At 44.6% G+C, this 19257-nt stretch overlaps 1 protein-coding gene across 9 annotated transcripts in view; it reads left to right on the top strand.

The window, feature by feature from the left end:
* UBAP1 (ubiquitin associated protein 1) overlaps positions 1-17452 on the top strand; it is a 34425-nt gene extending 16973 nt beyond the window's left edge. For 8 of the 9 annotated variants that reach the window (XM_039382635.1, XM_039382638.1, XM_039382641.1 and 5 more), the window contains 7 exons: positions 548-588; positions 4903-5027; positions 6986-7915; positions 11757-11795; positions 12246-12422; positions 13860-13961; positions 15385-17452. In XM_039382635.1, coding sequence (XP_039238569.1) covers positions 555-588; positions 4903-5027; positions 6986-7915; positions 11757-11795; positions 12246-12422; positions 13860-13961; positions 15385-15522 — 1545 coding nt within the window. In that variant the 5' untranslated portion in view covers positions 548-554 and the 3' untranslated portion in view covers positions 15523-17452. The remainder of the gene's footprint in view (positions 1-547; positions 589-4902; positions 5028-6985; positions 7916-11756; positions 11796-12245; positions 12423-13859; positions 13962-15384) is intronic. The other variant, XM_027722266.2, reaches the window with a different exon arrangement.
* Positions 17453-19257: the final 1805 nt, after the last annotated feature.

Here is a 19257-nt window from a genome sequence, read left to right on the forward strand (position 1 = left end):
GTGTGTAACGAAAAGTATCTTCCTAATGGTACCATTTATTGTGTACCTGTGTTGTGCATTACCCAGTGTGTCTAGACAAGTGCCTCACTGGCTAACTGACTGTGTGCCCAGTATGGTAGTATCCCCTTTTAGAGCAGCAGGGATTAAACTGAAGAGGATCAGTGTGGTATTTCCAGTAGGAAGAGCTATTCTTAATGCCAAGGGAAGCAGGGTGTGTTCCATGGGGCTGGGAGAGAGAGGCCTCCGAGTGCTGTCATCTGGAACTCTGTCTTCCTGATCAACCAGGTTGTGTCTGGTTGATTTGTTTGGGTTTTTGTGGTTTGGTTAGTTGTTTTTGCCGTTTAGATTGGCAGATCCTGGGCTAAGTTATTTGTCTGCTCAGTTGGTTCTCAAGGTTGTAAAATAAGTTTGCTTGTCTACCTCGGGAACAGGCACATCAAGTGTCTGCAAAGTGTTCCCTAACCTAGAGGTAGGACTCTGGAACAGCGTAGACTTGATCTGTGCTACATATATGAAGTTGTTAAAGCTGTTTTAAAATGTTTTTCAGATTCTAAATGGCTTCTAAGAAGTTGGGATCCGACTCTCATGGTAAGTGAAATTTGGCATCCTTGTCTTTTCAACAGGATAAATTCTACTATTGCTGCTGACTGATGTCCCAGCCTAGACAGTCCATATAGACTAATCTGTTTAGCCACAGAGTAGTTTTTTCATTAGGAATGAACTGCCTTGGCTTCCTTCTGGAATAGTTGCTTGCTGGTGCTGTGTGTGCTTGTTCTCTGATTGAACTGAAATTCAGCCTGTGACTATTCCCTACTCTGTCATGGCAGAGTTATATCTTCCCCTTATCCCACTTACTCCCTTCAAAATCAAAGCTGAACTGCAGTTGTGAGACTGCTCTGATGTTTGCTGAAGTGGATGCTGGAGCTGTAGCATCTTCCTATGGAAGTCATATGAGAAGTTGAAATGAAAGTGAAGCTTTCAGTATAACATTGAACTGTGCTTGGTCTTTGCTCAACCATGAATTTCTTTCTTAAAATGGACTAATCTGGTTCAGAAGGCAGATGAAAAACAGACTATATTTTTTTTATCTTCTGCATATGAGATGTGTAAAGTCATGCAGATGATTTGTATCATAAAAGTTATTTGCCTGTGTATATGCATGGTTTTTAGAAAATAAGTTGTAACTTGAGTGCAAGTAATATTTCTGTGGAACGTTAAAGTTCAGCTTCTTGTATGTGATGTGGCTTCCTCAAATCGGTAATCATGGCTTTTCATGCTGTCAAAACTTCTGCTTTTAGAAATTCAGCCATGATCTTTATTGTTAATTTTTCAGATAAGAAGGTCCTGGGGAATTCCAGTTGTCCTTGAGCTTTTTATTTAGTCTTGCAAGTGTAAAGTTAAAGTACAAAATAAGAAATGCCTCACTTAAGTCCATGGTTAAGGATTAATAAAAAGAGCCTATCAAAACTTAATTTTTAGATGGTCTCCTTTGCTGTGGTCCTATGATCCTGCTGCAAGACAACTAATTTCCTCATTAAGTAGCTGCCAGCCCTTCAGCAGTTGCTTCTTTATCTGTAAACAGTCTCTAACTGCTTGTCTTCTATGTCTGTTTTAATTTTTCTCTCCTGTTTGCCCAACTGGACGAGCAAAGACGCTGCCCACAGCTAGAATTCAACGTGTCTTAAAAATTTCCCAAAACAGTACAGTGTGCTGGAACATGCTCCTGGCTTCAAAATAACAAGGCCCAGACAAATGGTGCTGTGAGCTGCCTTGTTAACTTGTCTGCTCTTCTGCGTGCCCTCTGTTCCTAATGGCCAGCGGCACTGTCACAGCACTGTTTCTGAGGAGCAGTGGAGCAACTTCCTTGGATTAATGGTGTCCTAAGAAATCAGCAGGACAGTTGTTTCAGTCTTCTCCGGGATTGTTAAGAATAGTCCTACTAACTGAGTTTTGGCTTATTGTAGAGCATCTTGTCCAACAGCTCGGTGTCTGGCAGGTTGATGAAATCGGTCAATATAGTTGATGTATCTCTTGTGATTATTGCTGAGCTACTTATTAGAGGTTAGAGGACTGATGTTGAATCACAGAATGGTTGACAGGGACAACTGCAGATTATGTCCAAAACCCCTGCTTAAGCTCAGGTTTCTCGGGACCACATTCAAATGGAGATGAAGATGGGACCACAAAGCATGAGTGGAGAGAAAAGGAGCCCTTTTCATGTCTTTAAGGGTGTTCTTAGCATACACCTGTAACTATTCCTAACCATGTAACTTCAGGTCCTCTTCTGTCATTTGAATAATTGGAAGTTCAAGCTTAAGTTGTAGGAATTAGTGGCATATAGAAATGCAGCTTTCATCTGTTGTGCAAAAAGTGTGGGTTATGCCAAGTGCAGCATGATAATGTTTGTGTTATCGTTGACACTACAGAATTTAAAAGCTTTTAACTCTGATTTCTGACAATTGCATAAGCGTGGTTCGTGTGACCATGAAAACTCAGTTCCACATGCTTTCAAAACTGTTCCCCATTCATAACTGGTAACTGTGGTTTGTTTTTTTTTCTGAAGTGTTTCTATTTTGCTACCAAACTGGAGGACATTTCTGTGGGTTGACCAGTGACTTCTGCATTATACTATAGTGGAGAGGAATCTTTGTTAGGCAGGAGTGTAATACAGAGCACAGTGTCAGAGATCAGGCTGGCAGGTACACTTTTGCCAGAGCTATTCTCAGAGATTCCTCAGTGTGCTTTTAACTGATAAAAGGACAAGTGGCCAACAGGCATATTAAATAACAGTTTCAAAAAAACTTAAGTTGTTTCACTTGAACATGTGACTTTGAAACAGCGTCACCAAACTAGTACCGTTCTGACTGGGCTGTAACAAACTGAGTGCTATGTGCATCAGTGTTTTGCCTCAGAAAGACTTTTTATCATCAACTGTCCTGAAACACTTGGTGTATTCCTAATACGTGTTTGTGTGTTTTGTAGCGGAGTCGTATTCAAGATGAGGTTATAGCAGTGGTTATTAAAATATCAGTATACTGGGGAGAAACTAGAAAGCTTTTACTCCTTAGTCAAGCTTTTCAGGTTAAGCTGGCATCTCTAAGTGCAGCCCATCTAGGTGTGTTTCATTTTATTTTCTGAGCAAAATAGGAGTTACTATGTAAATACCACAGTCTGGGCTTGTAGCCCCTGTGGCTGGTATCTCTTTCAGGTGCACTTGTGCAAGGAGAGGTGTCTGCCACTTACTGTGTTAATAGGTTTAATGAGACAAGTATTTGAACACTGAGCTAATTGGCCGGCGAGATCCACGCGGAGAAGCATTCCTGCTGCACCCGGATCATCTGGCTTGGAACAGGACTTGTGCGAGTGGGGCTATGCAGAACATAGTAGCAACAATCTGGGCTCTGGTTGTCCATGACCTGGCCACGATTTACTGCTCCTGGTGCAGAGGCTGCCACAGTTGCTATTTCTGTATAAGCAAATGCTTTGGTTCTCAAATTGCCGGCTCAAATACAATTTGGGTGACATGGTGCAGTTAAACATGTTATTCCCACTAAGGATCAGTGAAAATGCTGTTATATTCTACTTGGAGTGTGTTCTCATCCTGGAGGTGCAGGTGGTGTTCATCCTGATGGTTTCAAAGCGCAGGAGACAGCACCTGTGTCTTAACAAAACTCTGACCAGCACCTCCAGTGCGTGGAATGAGAGCTCAAGTGATGACAGCCCACAAACCGGTAACTCCAAATTGACAGGATGTTCCTGTTTTTGAAAGCTGCTCGGCCTCTGGGAGCTGTGGCTGCCTTGTAGATGAGTTGACAGTGAGGGAACACAAACAGTACTTAAGCTGCCATCTGAGTATGAAAATGGGTCAGATAAAAATGGCAAGTCACAGTTCACTGAGCGAGGGGTTGGGCACTGAACACCCTCTCAGTTATTGCCACTGATGTCTCTCTTTATCTGCATCACTCAAAGAGGAGTTTCAAGGAAGGCCTAGAGGCACTTTTGATACACACACCAGAAACTTTGCCTGTAATTCCCAAAGCTTAGACCAGCAATCCAAGAGATCACTTTCAGTTAATCAAAAAAATGAGTGCAATTTGTATTGTGGGTTTTCCCATACTTCTTCACAGTAGCTCAAGGAAAACACAGCAATAGTCTGGTGGAGGTGGCTGAGCTTAAGTGGTTTTTGCCTTGTGAGTTTGTAGGATGCCTGAAAAGTGTCACCCTAAAACATTTTTTAAATATCAGGTGTAAGTGATAGATACAAAGGACAGATGTAGGACCTGATCAAGTTTGATTGCCTTGTTTCAAGAAAGAAAAACTGCTGTGCTAAATAGTCGTGATATTTCACTGTGTTTTGGTTAAAGTGGAATGTCTGTGGGTCATCACTTTGCCCTTGTGACCACTTCTTTCTGAATGTTACCTCCTACTTGCATGTCAAAACGTGGATTTTAGTTCGTCTTAGCTGCTCTAAAGCTGAGTCATATCAAAACTTCTTTTGAATATGGTAAAAAGTGATGGATCTGTTTATAGAGATATAAGGGAATACAACGTTCAGGAGACCTTCAGCATCCAGTTGTGTAGGAATGGTCTTGTCACACAGGAAAGTAGGACATGGGGTGCAGAGACTTCAAAATATGATGGATTGTTATGTTGTGAGGGGCGTTGCCTTTTTTTTGTAACAGTTGTGGGCTAGAACATCTAAACAAACCAAACAAACTCCACAAACAAAACTGAGGCATCAAAGTCCAAACAACTTCAAACTTCGTTTGTACTGTCATCTGATGTAGTTGTGGCAGCAGAGATAAAATAGCTCCCAAATACAGCAAAGTGAGCCTTAATTGAAAGCATTCAACTTGCGAGTTGTGGGGATTTTTTTAATATAATTTCTGCTTCTGATTTTAGGGCCTTTCAGTTACCTTGATGATGTCCCTTTTAAGATAGGAGACAAGTTCAAAACCCCAGCGAAGGTTGGATTACCCATTGGTTTCTGTCTGCCTGATTCTTCTCAGCTTGTCAGAGAAGCCCAGGTGAGTGATGTGTTTTACCTTTCTGCTCTCTTCTCCCCTGGCCCCAACATGTGGTGCTGTAAATTGCAGTTAGTCACAGTTCACTCAGGAGTCATGTCAGTCCTGTGGTGTCATTTCATGTACCAGAATGTCTGTTGTTAGACTTTATAGAAGGATAGAAATATGATGGGTCATGCAAAAAGCTTCTACTTGTTGTTTCCTTAGAAAGCCACTAGGCTTTTATTTTTAAGCATTTACTTTAGTGTATCTACTTTGAAGAAGCACGGTGTTTTTGTGCAATGGTTACAGTTTTAAATGTTACCCTGGCTAAGTTTGAATATAATTTTTAAGAGCAAAAATGCTAAGAACTGATACACCTGTGCAATGGCATAATTTCCAGTTCTTTTTTTCTGTGTAGTTCTGAGAGGGAATTCTGTGGGGCAAACAAGTTACAGCTTGGTACCTTGGTGGCTCCCCTGTCTTGAGGAGCATGTTTCTGTTAAAATAAGCTGTTAGTAGCATAAAATCAATTGCTTTAGCCTAGTTGTTGAAAACCTAATCTCCAAATGCAGGTTGTGATACAGGAAACCTAATTGAACTATGTTTTCTCATTTAGATCCATGATTTTCCTTGACCAGTCCCAGTTGATGATTGTTTTCACTTTGTCTGTGACAGATTGCTTTAGGCTTTTTCCGTATAACCATTAAATGATTACCTGATTGTCCTAGTAGACCTGTTTCCACTCATTTAAGCTGATGTGGGAGAGCTACATATAGACACACACAAAGTTATGATAGCTCTGCTCACATACCAAAGAGTGTGTAGTAGTGGTGCCCAATGCTTCTGCCTGTGTGTTGTTTTCCAAAATCTCCGTGCCGATAAATTACATATCACACCTCTTGGAGTCTTAGAGCTCAGGGAAGGGAAACTGGAGCCCACTACAGGATGAGATGTGGCACAACACATAGTGAGTAGCCTGTAGAGGCCCATGAATCCTTGCTGGCTTGTTGCCCTTTAGAATTAGGAATTTATGACTTGGCAATCCAGTGGCAAAGTACTCCTGTTCAGGTGTGTGCCATTGTCCTGTTGAGGCTGTCTTAACACTTCTTGTGAGTCTGAGGTCTAAGCTGCCTGTGGACTTGACTCCTAGGCTGTGTTCTCTGAACATTTTGTGGTTATTTAAAAGATTAAGGCTGTGCAGAATTTTGTTCTTTACAACCAAGCCACTGAGTGGTCAGTACACTGGTAGAGAGTAGCTTACAGATGCCTCTCTGTGTGCTAACCTGGCTCTGAACGACCTGATATTAAGTGGAAAAAGCTTAAGGGATCCTGTCCTGTCAGTTACTACAGCAAAACCTGCTGCCGAAGGAAGGTGGTGTCATTGTTGTAGCCATTGTATCTGCTTTGGCTGGCAAGGCAGTAGAATGAAAATACAAACACCTCTTAAACTAGTGGGTGTGAAACTAATATCGAGTGCCTTAGGAATCTTTTAGGGCAAACTGAGTAATACTGTATTGGCCTTCGGATGCCTAGTTACTCTTCTGCAATCTTGAATGACATGTGGAACTAGTGGATGGGAGGTAGTTCAGTGGTGCCAGGTTGGGGAATGATTGTCCATCTAGTAACATGTTACACTTTCCCTTGCTACATCTGTAGTCCTGGGGGAAGAAGGCGGGAGACTTGTGAAACTCATTTTGGAATGATCAGTAGCTCTAAAGCAAAACTAAATGCAGAAAGGAGACAAAATATGGTATTCTAATTCAGGCTGCAGCCAGGTTTTGTGCACAGAGGCAAAATTACCTACTTGTAGTGTCTGCCAGCTTTGTTAATCTGTAGGCTGGGAAAAGGTGATGACTGTCCATGGTAGCTCAGGTAGCTCTTCTTCTTTGGTAACTCACGTTGCTGTTAGAAGTAGCAATTACGATCCTTACAAATTAATTTTTTTCCCCTTCTCTCCTTTCCCCTCCACCCCCATCCAGTATGACTTCTCGCTGGAAAAGAAAACAATCGAGTGGGCTGAAGACATCAAAAAAATCCAGGCTGCCCAGAGGGAGGCTGAACGCAAGGCAGAAGAAGCACTAGCTAACTCCAAAGCAGCTCCAGAGGACAGCACCAGGATGGGGTTCTCAGAGGGACCTTGCCCTGAAGCCATGCCTCCTCCTATCAACCCCATCCTCGCTAGCCTGCAGCACAATAATATCCTTACTCCCACGCCAGCCAACAGCAGCTCTGTGAAGCAAAAGGTCCTCAGCCCACCTCGTCCAAAAGCAGATTTTAACCCAGCTGATTTTGAACGTGAAGAAGACCCGTTTGACAAACTGGAATTAAAAACTATTGATGATAAGGAGGAATTAAAAAATATTCTTGAAATTCACGTTGGTACTACTGGGCCTATTGTTGCCCAGCTGTTAGATAATACTTTACCCAAAGGAGGGTCTGAGTCTGTGTTGCAAGATGAAGAAGTTCTGGCATCCATAGAAAGGGCCACGTTGGACTTCAAACCCCTTCATAAACCCAATGGCTTTATCACTTTACCACAGCTGGGAAACTGTGAAAAGATGTCCTTGTCTTCCAAAGTGTCCCTTTCTCCTATCACTTCAGTGAGCAATATCAAATCCCTTTCCTTTCCTAAGCTTGACTCCGATGAGAGTGATCAAAAGTCATCAAAGCTCACGAGCACTTTCCACAGCACTACCTGTCTCCGCAACGGCACTTTGCTCAGCTCTTTGCAGGCCTGTGCTCAGAATAAAGGCAGTGAACTGAATGGACTCCACATGGTTGGTGTTTCTGCTCTAAATGAGGACAGTGCCAGGGAGACGTCGACATCACCCTTCTCATCCAGGCTGTCTTCCCTGGCTGCGCCGACTGTTTGTACGGAAGACGAATCATCTCAAAGCACATCGACTACGGTAAATGTGCAGCGGATTGGAGCTGGGGCTGCTGGGGAGAGGTGGAGGTGCAGAGGCAAATCCTCCCTCTGGACTGTCCTATGGCTTTGGCTATAGCTTCATTTATTAGGAGTGACATGTAGATCCTCTTGAGTTACGTGGCAAATTGATCAATCCAACAGGCCTTCATGCTGGCAGTTCTGAACCTCAGATGATTACTCTGCAGTTTTTCCCAAAAATTTGGTAATTTTAGGCTAACCGTAGTGATTTTTCTTTCAGCTTCTCAGCTCTCATTTGTTGTTGATAGTTGCACACCTTTGAACTAAGTATATAAGGCATCTTTTGTGTATGGTCCTGCCTTTTGTCCTATCCGTCTGACATGTATCAGATTCTGAAGTGCTGTTAGGCTTAGAGTCAGATCTCTTCCAGATTTCTTCCTCGGTTTGCTTTTTTTATTTGCTGGAAAAAACGGGAAATGCAGACTTCTCAAGGAATAGCAGTAATAACAAATTGAAAAACACAGATGTGCTGTGTCATTCAGGGAAGAAAAAAGTGCTTGTGGTTGACCTGCATTGAAATAAGTATATTTTTTTATTTTTAATTTGCTTCTTGAGATCCTTTTAAAATTCAGTCTTTGAAAGGAAGACACTTATGGTGGTTTGAAATCTGGTATCCACCCTCCCTTGTGAAGGAGGGTGGAAGGGTTGCTTGGTGGAGACCAAAACCAGTCTTGAAGATCATCTTGTATTTTTAACATCACCGTTGGTTGCTGCCCAGCTCTGAGACAGGAGATTGAATCTTCATTTCCTCAGTCTTGTTGCAAGTTCTAAAGTGACTCTGAGGACACTAGCTTCACACCAGCTATTGTTTTTGTCTCTTTGTGAATAAGAGCAGAGATTAGAGTAAGTTTGTGGACTTTTTTTTGTAAAGAATCTCAGATCTGGACATGAAGCCTAGTGAAAACTGTGTAGTCAAACCCTCTAGCTGGTTCTAAAATAATCTGCATTTTTTTTCTGTCCAGTATAAGCAGTGTTTCAGTGGTTCTGTGGTTTTACTGGCACACTGTAGGTTTTTGTGATACCATATGCTCTGTAACAAATGATGCTGCTCCTCTCCTGTTGTTCTCCCACCTCTTTTCAGGCTTAGGTGAATGCACTAAAATTGCGAAATACAGTATTCTGGGAAATGGTGTGTTTGTCACCAGAACAGCTGTTTATTGGTGACCAGAACAAATTTAATACTGCGAACTTTGGCAGGAGGAGCAGTGTGCTGAGCACCTGCTCACTGCTGCAAGTCACAGGGGTGAGAGGTAATTGTGTGGTCGTGGGTAGCTCAGAGGTGAAACCTCAGTTACAAAACACATAGCATCTCTGGGGACTAAGATGAAAAATCACAACTAGATAGATGGAAATTAAGATGGCCAGATTTTCCCTCTTAACTATTCAAAATCTCTCTGCTGGATTAAAATTTGTTAAAGACCAAGAGGGAAGGTGTATCCTCAAGAATGCTGTAAGGGAAGATTGAAACTGACAAAGAAAGAGTCTTGGTAGTAGAAGTAATAAAGGTCTTAATTTGAAACTATTTCTCCTTTGGAAGCAGCAAATCAAGAAAGAGGTATGCTGACAGAACTAGTTCTTTCTGTTTGAATTCCAAGACTTCAGGTTATACTTGTTTCATGTTTCCACAGGAAAGTCCCAGTGACTGGAAAATGACAGTTGAGAGGCAAGAAATTGAAGTAAATGCAACAAAAGAATTTAAGTAAATGTAACAGAAGTCCTCAGAGTAGGAAAACAACAGAAGGAAGTCAGAGTCAAATGTAGAATAAGCCTGTCCTTTTTCACAGAATCATTATAGTAGTTTGGGTTGGAAGGGACCTTAAAGGTCATCTCGTTCCAGTCCTCTGCCATGGGCAGGGACACCTTCCCCTAGACCAGGTTGCTCAAAGCCCCATCCAACCTGGCCTTGAGCACTCCCAAGGATGGGACATCCACAACTTCTCTGGGCAGCCTGTGACAGGGCCTCACCACCCTCACAGGGAAGAATTTCTTCCTAATATCCCATTTAACCCTGCCCTGTGTCAGTTTAAAGCCATTCCCCTTTTCCTGTCACTACACGCTCTTGTCCAAAGTCCCTCTCCTTGGAGGGAGGGACTTGGAGCCCCTTTAGGTACTGGGAGGTGCTCTAAGGTCACCCCAGAGCCTTCTCCAGGCTGAACAAACCCAGCTCTCTCAGCCTGTCTCCATAGCAGAGGTACTCCAGCCCTTTGAGCATCTCTGTGGCCCCAGCCTTTTAGGAAGCCTCGGGACAATTGTGTGTCCACAGTGATTTTATAATTTTTTTCCTCATGAGACTAGAAATTGTAACTTTGAATTTGCAGTTACCAGTGGAGTTTTTGCTTTACCAGTGAATAGGATGTTGGAAATTTTGGATGGAAACAAATCTGTGGTTTCTCCATTTCTCTGAGGCTGCACAGGTTCTGTGGTGGTCCCCTCTCCTCACTTTTTGGTATGATTTTCAGAGCTTTGGCAGAAGGAGAAAAGACTAGTGAAGACAGCAGTTTGAAATTAAACTCAAGTAGATTGAGGAGCAGGAGTTGGTTTACCCAGACTCTTGAATCTCTGGTGTCAGAAGCAGTTTTGGTTTTCCTGGCTACAGCATCAGTAACAAAGCATCATCCTTCAGTCAGACAACCAGCTGATTTCAGGGCTTCTCCAGACCCACATTTCACCGTATCCCATATCCTAGTGCTTTTTGCCCTGGGTATTCAGAGTGAATATGATGTCTTAGACTTTGTCTTATAGAAGAAAAATTCTTACTCTTGAGATTAAAATGGTCAGAAATGGAGAAGAAAACCTTGGTGGTGGTTTGGCATCTTTTTGCAAATAAATGGAATTTGTCAAAATCTTGGTAGATTTTGTCAGAACTGGTTTTCTGTATAGGCCTTTTTGTTGTTCTGTTTGGGCCCAAGGAAGGCCTTTCTGGAGGATGTGGACAAGCTTTCAAGCAATCTGTGTTGGCATAATAACTGTTAAGAAATGCAAAAAGCTGTGGTTTTTGGTCCACAGTGATTTCCTGCAGTCTGTTCTAATTCTGTTTAAAATGCAGGAGTTCTAGATGTGTGAACTGAAATGTGCAGCTTTGGTGGGGCCAAGGCCTCACTTTGCACAGCTCTTATCTTGGGCAAAATCCTATGAAGTGGTGGGTTGGTTCTGCCCTGTGGCAGCCTGGTTTTGTGGAAAGGGAGCAGAAGGAACGTGACCCAGCCTTGTTGCTGTATCGGGAACGGGTCTGAGTGCTGAGCAGAAAAATCACATGCTCTTTTTAGCCAGTGTGCCACGCTGTTCCTATACTGCTATGGAATTCAGTGCTTTGGGAGTAGAAAAGAGGTGTATTTTTCTCTTATCCCTTCTCATGTTCAACAAGTCAAGGGAAGTCTCTAGGCAACAGTTTCAAAAGTACCACTGTTACTCAGGCTGTGCAACGCTTGGTCAGGAGCTGAACTGGAGCCAGCTAGTTTCGCTGAGCTGTGTGAACACACAGCTGTTACAGTGACAGAATAAACAAGCTTACAATTATTATGAGAGTACACACATCCTGCTTGGAGTATAATCCGTTTGTAGAGTGCTGAGAGAAGAAATCCTCATGATGGCTATTGTGTAGCTACACACATATAGGTGGCTATTCTGTAGCTATTTCTGCATGTGAGATGTGTGATGTCCACTTCTCATATGCAGAAGCGTGATCAGACCTTGAGTCTCCATGGTGTGGTGGAGTATTCTGTAAAACCCTTCTTCCCCAGCTATGGCAAATTCTGCTCACTGGTGCATAATGTTTATGGTTGTTTTATTTGTGTGTTGTCCAGCAGGTACACCCAGACTACAAGGAAACAGAAATCCCTGTGGTAAGTTTCCACATACCTTGCATTGGATCATGTTTATGATAATCTCCAGATCTAGTGTTCCTGTGAGTACAGAAAACTCGTAGGTGGTGAGTAAACCTGTGGTGAGGGAAGCAATCTCTGTGCTTCCTTTGAGGTATGGGGTTTGGCTGTATCATGACCTTCACTGTTGCAGGGGCTGGGTGTTCAAAGGTTTTGGTCACACCAGTAGGAGGGGGTTTATTGTGAAGAATCTGGGTTGTTGATTGCTGTTTTGGGCGTTAAAAGAGTGTGGTGGGAATCAGACGTTGTGCACCGCTCTGTTTCATCCTCACAGCGTGTAACTTCCCAAGGGCAGTCTAGAAACCCTCTTGTATTAATTACATGGGGTATCCTGGTTCTGCATTAGCCAGGAACAGGATGTGGGGATGCAGGAGATGACCATCACCTCAGCCTCTGTGTTTTCCCCTTCAGGTAACACACCAAAACTTCCCAGTGTCTAAAGTGCCCAGCAGCAGCAGCTGCACGATGGAGCTGCAGCAAGGCCTCTCCCCCAGTGAGAGGCAGTGCGTGGAGACCGTGGTCAACATGGGGTACTCGCCAGAGAATGTCCTGAGAGCCATGAAGAAGAAGGGACAGAATATAGACCAGGTAAGAGCTTGTGCAGAACAAAGAAAGGCTTTGTTAGAAACTGGTTCTGCTGAGGAGCAATCCTGGTTTGCAAGATGGATAGGGGGGGAAAACTTCTTCTAACAGCCTATAGTGACTGCCATCAGCTGCTGGAGGAGTTGTCACCTGGCAGTGGAGGCTCCCAAAAACAAAGAGAAGAGCGCTTGTGCTTGTTCCTGATGAGAGACTGCTCGAGCTGGCCACATCTGTGGGTGCTGCGTTGGAGCCGCGCTGAGCGTGGGATGGGCCTTGGCTCTGTGTGCAACTGGGAGAGGAACTGGGTCTTCCCAGAAGCCACAAACCCATCCAAAGGAAGCTCAGCATGGCTCTGCACCATGCTTAGTGCCACGTGGCAGAAATACAGCCAACTTCCCTTGTTCTGAGCACGAGGGCTTACGATGCTGGATGCTGACGTCTCTCCTTGTAGAGAGATCGGCCCCTGCAGGCCTGAGACAGCCCTGAAAGGCTCCTGCAAGGCCCCACTGACCGACTTTAGTGTGCACCCTGGTGCTGGTGCTTTCTGCCTTGTGTGTGTTGCCTCAAATGACTGCTAAAACCAGGTCACTGAGCTTAAATCACTGCAGGGTGGAGGGTGGCTCTGGGTCTTGTATCCACTTCAAACACTTTTAAGTGGGGAGAGCACGGCCAGACTCTGTGCTGGCCCTGGGCAGGCTCTGTGCCACACAGGACTGTGCCTGTGCAGGAGGGTCCCAGGCTTGCTGGGCTGATCTCCTGCCCACTCCCTACACATTGAGAGTGGCTTAAGCTCTGCGCTGGAGTGAACTGTGGTATCAAATGGAAAAAAGTGTCCCTTAGGAGGGCGGTTTTAAATCCTGCTGTACTTGCAGGCCATGTTCTTTTGCACACCTTGCACTGCCCACCTGACCCTTTCCTGTACCTCTCAAAGCTGAGGACGGGTAAGAAACGTGTCAGTGGTTTCTGTGCATGTGAGCTGGGATTTGCAGCTCACTCACCAGTGTGTTGAGTTGATCTTCAAAGGCTGACTGCTTTCAGATTGCATCAGCTCTTGTGGCTGTCTGAGAGGAAGCTGAAAGCTGACATGTCTTGACTGCTGGACCTATAGTTTCATTTTTAAAATGTGTAGTATAAAAAGCACACTTAAACTTTGGCCTTCTGCTGCGCCGTAAGGCACAGAGGGCTGAAGGTACACTTCGGAGGGTGCTCTGACTGGCATGGAAGATGTTCAGAGCTGGTTGGAGAGCACAGGACAGAAGGGCTTGTCTGCTTTCTCTGCACTCTTGTATAAAAAGAGTGTCTCAACTCTACTAAGAAGGACTTTGTCTCTGAAGTGCCGGGTTGGAGTCACGCTCAGCCCCTCTGCGCATACAAAGGTGCCATTCAACCACGCGCTACCAACGCCACACTGCAAACTTGGTTTCTTTTCTTCGTTCCTTACAGGTGCTGGATTACCTGTTTGCACATGGACAGCTTTGTGAGAAGGGCTTTGATCCACTTCTTGTTGAAGCAGCTTTGGAAATGCACCAGTGTTCAGAGGAGAAGGTGAGGGTGCAGTGTGTGCAGGAACAGAGAATGTGCCATGACAGGGAATTCCAACAGCAGTTCCTCTGGCTGATGTAATTCTGGCTTTCATGGTAATGCTGCTTTTTTTCCAAAACTGACTGCCAAAGGGCATCTTTGTGTTGATAAAGCTAGAATTTGTTAAAGCATTAGAATTCTTCTGCGTTGTGCTGTTACTCACTTTGCAAGCGTTTTTATGAGGACAGGATTTTTTTGAAACCCTGCTTATTGTGGTCATAATGTTTTGAATGCCCAGAGTTCTCTTGTGGGCAGGGTGCATGGTACATAGACAGTTAACTTCAGCAGCAGCAAATTGTCTTTCAAACCCTGCCAGCCTGCCCTGGCCATGGATTTTCTCCCTTGTATGAATGCATCTGCCTGGCTGCTCAGCAAATTGGTTTAGGGCTTGCTCTAGAAGAAGCCAGAAAATGAGTTTTGGTTCTGGTTCATTGTCTGGCTGCTTTACCAGCACCAAAGGTACAACAGGGGCAGGTAGCCAGGGCAGAGGACAGCAGGATCTTTTAAGTCTGCCAGCCTGTTGTGTGCCAGGTTATTACATGAAGTCTTTAAAGGTGCAACCCAACCCCCACCCCAGACATATGTATGCCTTCCTGCCTTTCTTGAACTAGTGATGAGCTTGCAAACAGAGGAACAGCAGTGTGAAGGTGGGAAGGAACTGAGTTCAGGAAACACATTTACTACTGGCTCAACCCCAAAATTGGAAATGGTTAATCTCCTGATTGTCCATTTCAACCTGCTTGCTTGTTGGGGATTTCTCTTTCCCCTGGAGTGGAGCAGAGGCACTGTAAATGGCAGAGGGTTCATAAAAATGATCAGCTGACTCGCTTCTTGCCACTTTATTTTTTCAAAGCTCAGGGAGGATTTGCAGTTGACGTTGGTAGTATTGTATGTGCACAGTGGGGTTTGTGCTAATCCCCCAAGTTTGCCCTAGATCTGAGAAGCCAGTTGACAGCAAGGGCTACTGTGCTGTTCCCAAAGTCAAAGTAACTTTAAAAAAAAATTCAGATGCAGCAGCAGCTGCTGGATGGGGGAGCTGGGTCCCATTAATCAGCACTTTTGGGAGCCCAGATTGGGCCAAGCTGATAAATTTCCTCCTGGGAGAGAGACAATCACATAGGCTAGACTTTGGTGCCCCTGTTGAAGAGGATTTTGGAAATGAAGGACAAGAAACAGAGGGCACTGAAGGTGAGGTTCCGTGGCCTCCTGCACCCAGAGCTCTGCTGTGAGCAGAGTTTCCCCAAAGAGAGCCAGAATAGGCTGTGCCTGGGGAGGAGGAATCTGCAACCATGGCATGCCCAGTTGCTGAAGACAAACTCTGTGCTAAACCTCCACCAAGCACTGATCCACTTGTCTCTTGCAAATAATGGGCTTGTCTGTCTTTCAGATCACAGAACTTCTCCAGCTAATGAGTCAATTTAAAGAAATGGGCTTTGAACTAAAAGACATTAAGGAGGTCTTATTATTACATAAGGACCGACACAACGCTTTGGAAGATCTAATGGCCCGTGCAGGAGCCAGCTGAAAACACATTCCTGGATTCTCGGCGTGCAATGGAGCAGGACCAGCCCCGCCACCTTCACACCCAGTGTGACTTGCTCTCAGCGGGAAGGAGTCCAGCTTTTTCCATACAAGGGAGAGTGACTGAGCAAGCCTGCCCACGTGCATCACTCCAGCATTTCTCTTTCCACTGAGGGCCAACTTTCTTTCTTGAATTAAATTTTTAAAGTGTCCTTTCCTAAGTTTCCTTTTTCCAGCTTGACCATGGAGAGTTCAGACTGCCCAGCCTCTACTGGAATTGTACATAGGTAGAGATGGAGTGGTTCCCCCCTCACTGTTGCACTGGAGTTGGACAGAAGAATATTAAGTTGGTTCTGAAACTAGAATGCTTTGGTTCTTTGAAGCTGCTTTTATGGTGTCTTGTCTGCTTGTCCTGAATTACTTGACTGTGTCACAGTCCAGATTAACTGGTTAAAGTTGACCTTTAGTGCAATGGAGTTTTATTTTTTGGTTGAAAGCTAGTCTGTAACTTAGTAAAACACTGGTTCAGAAATTGTCACTATGCATAAAGACAGAACCTTGTTTAGTCCTCTTGGATTTTGTTTTTTACCCATGCATCCAACACTTCTGCCAGACATGGGTGTCCAATGCTCAGTGGTGTGTAAGTTCCCTTGAAGCAGGTAAGCTGTGAACTCTACCTGGACCTGCAACTTGTGTTGGTTCTTGTATGTGAAGGCAGAGAGCTGGGGCTCAGTATTCTTAATCCCCCAGGCTTGTAGGATATTTAAGACAATGCCCTGCTAGGAAATCAGTTATCTTTTTGTTTTAAATAATACTCAGTGTGATGCAGGAGGTTTCTTTCAAGCACCTTCTTTAAAACAAATATACTCACTGCATTAGTTCCATTTTTCACACTGCTATAGAATTACATAATAACATCTAGTACTACCAATCAGGTTTGGGGTTGTTTTTGATAGTTCAAAATATTATGTTGTACATTGTTCGAGTTCTAAATACATAAAATATCAGCAGTCTTGAGGAATCTCTGATTTGCTAAATATTTTGATTCTGCAGAAGAACAACTAATAAAACCCTCCAATATAACTCCCAGTGTCATGGTTCCCATCTCTCACGCTCTTTGGCTTCAGCAAAGAACTTGCTGGGTCCTGCTCCTGTGGGCACATGTGAACACTTGGGCAGAACATCCCGATGTCTTGGGGCCGTGGCATGGCTGCAGTGGTGGAGTGTGCTGTGCTTCTCTGGGGCTTATTTTTGCTTTGTGGCAAAAACCGAGCCTAGGGATCCAAACTCCCATTAGAGCTGGAGCTTTGGACTTCCACAAGCAAGAACAGTCCAGCCCATTGCCTTGGTGTAGGTTTTTCAGTAGGAGGTTTTAGCTCATCAGGACTCTGAAGGGGGTGGCATTTATCTACGTGGTGTTTGTTTAACTTTCTGTGACCAGAACATCTAATTTGAGCCCAGTGTGAACTCCTGGAATTCTCTGTGAGGTGCCCAAGTACATTAATTACATACCTTTACTTAAAATGCTGCCAAGGAGGGATGTAGCTGGCAAGTATCCAGGAGATGTGGAGAGGGGATGAGGAAGAGGACCAGGGCAGATTGCCCTGCATGTATCCTATGGTGTTGAACGTCACCATCTTCTAGTGGTGGGGCTGAAATTAAAACTTGTCTGAGAAGGATGTGCAGCAGCTGATGAGAAATGTGACAGTTTGAAATGAGACAATAGGGTTCCTGATTAATTGGAAAACATGGCAAACAAAACTGAAACTGTTTTACCATCACTGCCAGGAGCAGTCGCTTGTATTGCTTGTTTGGCTTTCTCAACAAATCCCCATCTGGTACCAGACAGTCCTGAAGAGGCAAGAAGTCTTGCCAGTGAAACAACAACTGTTTAGACCAAACCTCTGAATAAAATAATCTCTTTGGTTCTGTTAGTGTGTGTTGTTTTTTCACATTTTCCCTGTGGGGTGTGGTTCTTAACCCCACTACTCTGCCTGTAGAGGCTGTTGTAGAGGTGAGAGCAGGGAGGGGAAGGTGGTCTCCTCATTCCAGGGAGCCAGACCCACCTGACTCTTCCCTTGTGATGTTGCTCGTGTTTTGGCAGTGAGGTTTCCAGACTTACATCACTGGGTGGCTGAAGGCATGAAGTGTATTCCTGGGGTGGCATCTTGTAGAAAAAAAGACCACGCAGTGCGGGGATTAACCTCGTGTCTTAAAGGAGGGGAAGGAATGTGTTATGAGAGACAATGTGATGAGACTTCAGTGTTCTGGGTGCTGTGCATCACTAGTTACTCAGTACTGTTCTCTTCTGTCAAGGCACAGCTCAGCACAGATGTGGAGAGGTCCTGCTGGCTGGAGCAATGCTGGGCTCTCCCCTGCTGCTGGTTGGTGGGCGGATTGGCTGCACCCCTGGTCACACTGGAGACCTCAGGGCTTTTCCTTGGGTTCTCAGGTCGGATTGATTTATGTACCTGGCACCTGTCACTGCTGTAACTTTGTCAGGGTTGGGCACTGAGGGCTGGGCTCCTGGTGGAAGGGCTTGTGAGGAGAAGGGTAGAGGCAGAGCCAAAATTGCTGGCTGGAGGTGCGGGAGCAGAGGTGCTGCTGTGGTCACTGTTCAGTGTTTTGAGGGTGAGTTCTTTATGGGATCCTGCAGTTGGGCAGGGGGAGCAGCAGATGCCCCCGTGCTCCAGGGATTTCTCCACCGAGCCCTGTGGCTCCTGGCCCAGCCCTGCCAGAGCACTCCCAGCAGTGCAGAGCCTGGCTGGGCAGCTCTCCGTGTTGGCCGTGCAAGGGTCACTGCTGCTGGCCAGGCTGGTCAGGCCGGCCACGCTTCTGAAACACCAGCCACACCAACAGGCTGGGTAAGAAGGGGATCTCTGCCAACTTCCAGCCCCACTTAATCTTCTGCAGTCAGTCAAATGGGCACTTCGATCACATTTCCTTCAGAATGGTTTTTACCTGAATACTGAAGTACATTGAATTTTACTTTAAATTATGTCAGCCATTGAAATAAAGTACCAAGCCTCTTCCGTGAGCATTAATAGTCTTTGTTGCACCTCAATACAAAAGTGAACCAAATGAAAACCTTTCATATCAGTTGTCAGTGGAATATGAGACAATAGGAAGAGGATGACACTTCTAAGATGCTCATTTAGCACATCTTCATGTAAGAATTAATGCAGGGGCTTGGTAATAACCCTATAAATGGAGGAAAAATGTTCATCTTTGGTAGTTGCATACGAGGAGCCCAGTGTTGGTATCTCCTCGGTGTGCAGCACTTCAAACATGTCCAGCTATTGCCATAGCTGGGCAGATTTCCACAACCAGGGCTGCTTTATTTTTTTCATTTTAGTCAAATCTCACATTCAGTAGGGAAAATAAAATTTGGAGAACAGACTGATAATAAAAGATTACATTTAGGAAGGTACAGTCTTCTGGACTGGCTGGATGCCTCCAGTTTAAAAAAAGATTGTATCGGACCTCGGGAAACTGTGTGTTGTAGTTATTTTGATTACTTCTTGTTTCCCAGTGTCCCTGGCCATTCCTCAAGGGAGCAAATAGTTCCAGCTCTGGGAATGGGCTCTGGGGCTCAGATCTGCCAGATGAAACTTGCCTTTTTCACAGGTTGCTCAAACCTGGCAGCTGATTTAACTCACATCCCTGCTTGTGGAAATTTGTGGTCACTCATCTGTCTTGTCACAACTGTCTGAAAGCACCGAGGTTTGGACATGGCACT

Source organism: Pipra filicauda, unplaced genomic scaffold (genome assembly GCF_003945595.2).
Source record: "Pipra filicauda isolate LSUMZ 115617 unplaced genomic scaffold, ASM394559v2 scaffold278_size1010298_pilon, whole genome shotgun sequence".
Taxonomy (NCBI): domain Eukaryota; kingdom Metazoa; phylum Chordata; class Aves; order Passeriformes; family Pipridae; genus Pipra; species Pipra filicauda.